General features: G+C 60.2%; 1 protein-coding gene across 1 annotated transcript in view; it reads right to left on the bottom strand.

Moving 5' to 3' along the window:
- Nucleotides 1–1,514, bottom strand: part of LOC104397767 (peroxisomal N(1)-acetyl-spermine/spermidine oxidase-like) — a 15,959-nt gene that overhangs the window by 4,425 nt on the left and 10,020 nt on the right. The window contains exon 11 of the mRNA XM_010007778.1: nt 110–208. Coding sequence (XP_010006080.1) covers nt 110–208 — 99 coding nt within the window. The remainder of the gene's footprint in view (nt 1–109; nt 209–1,514) is intronic.

Genomic DNA, 1,514 nt, shown 5'->3' with positions numbered 1-1,514 from the left:
TGGCCAGGAGAGGGGCCGGGAGCAGCAGGTTCCCCCCCCAGCCTCAGGTTCCAGCCCCCACTGGGGCTTGAAGCCACCTTTGGGGAGCCCCCCCAGCCACAGCCACCACCTCACCACACAGTGCCAGCTTCATGCCCGTCTCCACATCACCCAGCTTCGGCGAGAGCACCCCCGGCGTGTCCACCACCATCAGGGGCTTCTCAGAGACCTGGGGTAGGGGCAAGCAGGGCAGGTAGGACACACAGCTCTTGGTCGTTAGCACCATGGACTGACAGGGCCAACAAGTGGAGCACTGAGCTCCTGGGCTCAGGTCTCACTGGAAACTTGTGCTTTGGCTCATGCAAACCACATGAAGTTTGACAAGGCCAGGTGCAAGGTCCTGCACATGGGCCGCAGCAACCCCAGGGACAAACACATGCTGGGTGGAGAAGGGACTGAGAGCAGCCCGGAGGAGAAGGGCTTGTGGATGATGGGTGATGAAAAGCTCAACATAACCCAACACCATGTGCTGGAGCCCAGAAACCACCCGTGTCTTGGGCTGCATCCCCAGTAGTGTGACCAGCAGGGCCAGGGAGGGAATTGTCCCCTCTGCTCTGCTCTGGGGAGACCCCCCTGCAGGGCTGGGTCCAGCTTTGGGGTCCCCAACACAGGAAGGACATGGGAGCTGTTGGAGCGAGTCCAGAGGAGGCCATGGAGATGATCCAAGGCCTGAATCAGCTCTGCTCTGGAGCCAGGCTGGGAGTGTTTGGACTGTTCAGCCTGGAGAAGAGAAGGCTCCAGGGAGACCTTAGAGCACCTTCCAGTGCCTGAAGGGGCTCCAGGAAAGCTGGGGAGGGACCTGGGACAAGGGCAGAGAGAGGACAAGGGGGATGGATTAAAACTGGAGGGGAGATTTAGCTTAGATGTTGGGAGGAAATTCTTCACCAGGTGGGAGGTGGTGGGGTGGGGTGGGCTGGGAGGGGACACGACTCTCCCCTGGACCCCTGCAATGCCAGGCCTGGATCACATCCTTACCTGCCTCCTTTGCCTCCTTCGCTGAAATCCGGTCCCCGGTGAGGACCATCTCCATGGCCAGTGACTTCCCCACCGCCCTGGTCAACCTCTGAGTCCCCCCAGCGCCTGGAGACATTTGGGGAAGGGAAATGGGGAAGAAAAACACCATGTACCAGTACAGGTTGGGGGCTGAGCTGCTGGAGAGCAGGGTAGGAGAAAGGGACCTGGGGGTCCTGGTGGGCAGGAGGATGAGCATGAGCCAGCAAGTGCCCTTGTGGCCAAGAAGGCCAATGGCATCCTGGGGGTGGGTTAGAAAGGGGGTGGTTAGTAGGTCAAGGGAGGTTCTCCTCCCCCTCTGTTCTGCCTTGGTAAGGCCCCATCTGGAGTATTGTGTCCAGTTCTGGGCCCCTCAGTTCAGGAAGGACAGGGAACTGCTGGAAAGAGTCCAGGGCAGAGCCACAGAGATGATGGAGGGAGGGGAACATCTCCCTGCTGAGGAAAGGCTGAGGGAGCTGGGTGTC

The sequence above is a fragment of the Chaetura pelagica genome, unplaced genomic scaffold (genome assembly GCF_000747805.2).
Source record: "Chaetura pelagica isolate M959 unplaced genomic scaffold, ChaPel_1.0 scaffold251, whole genome shotgun sequence".
Lineage (NCBI taxonomy): Eukaryota > Metazoa > Chordata > Aves > Apodiformes > Apodidae > Chaetura > Chaetura pelagica.
Note: the sequence above shows the minus strand (reverse complement) of the source record. Positions and strands in the feature narration are given on the sequence as shown.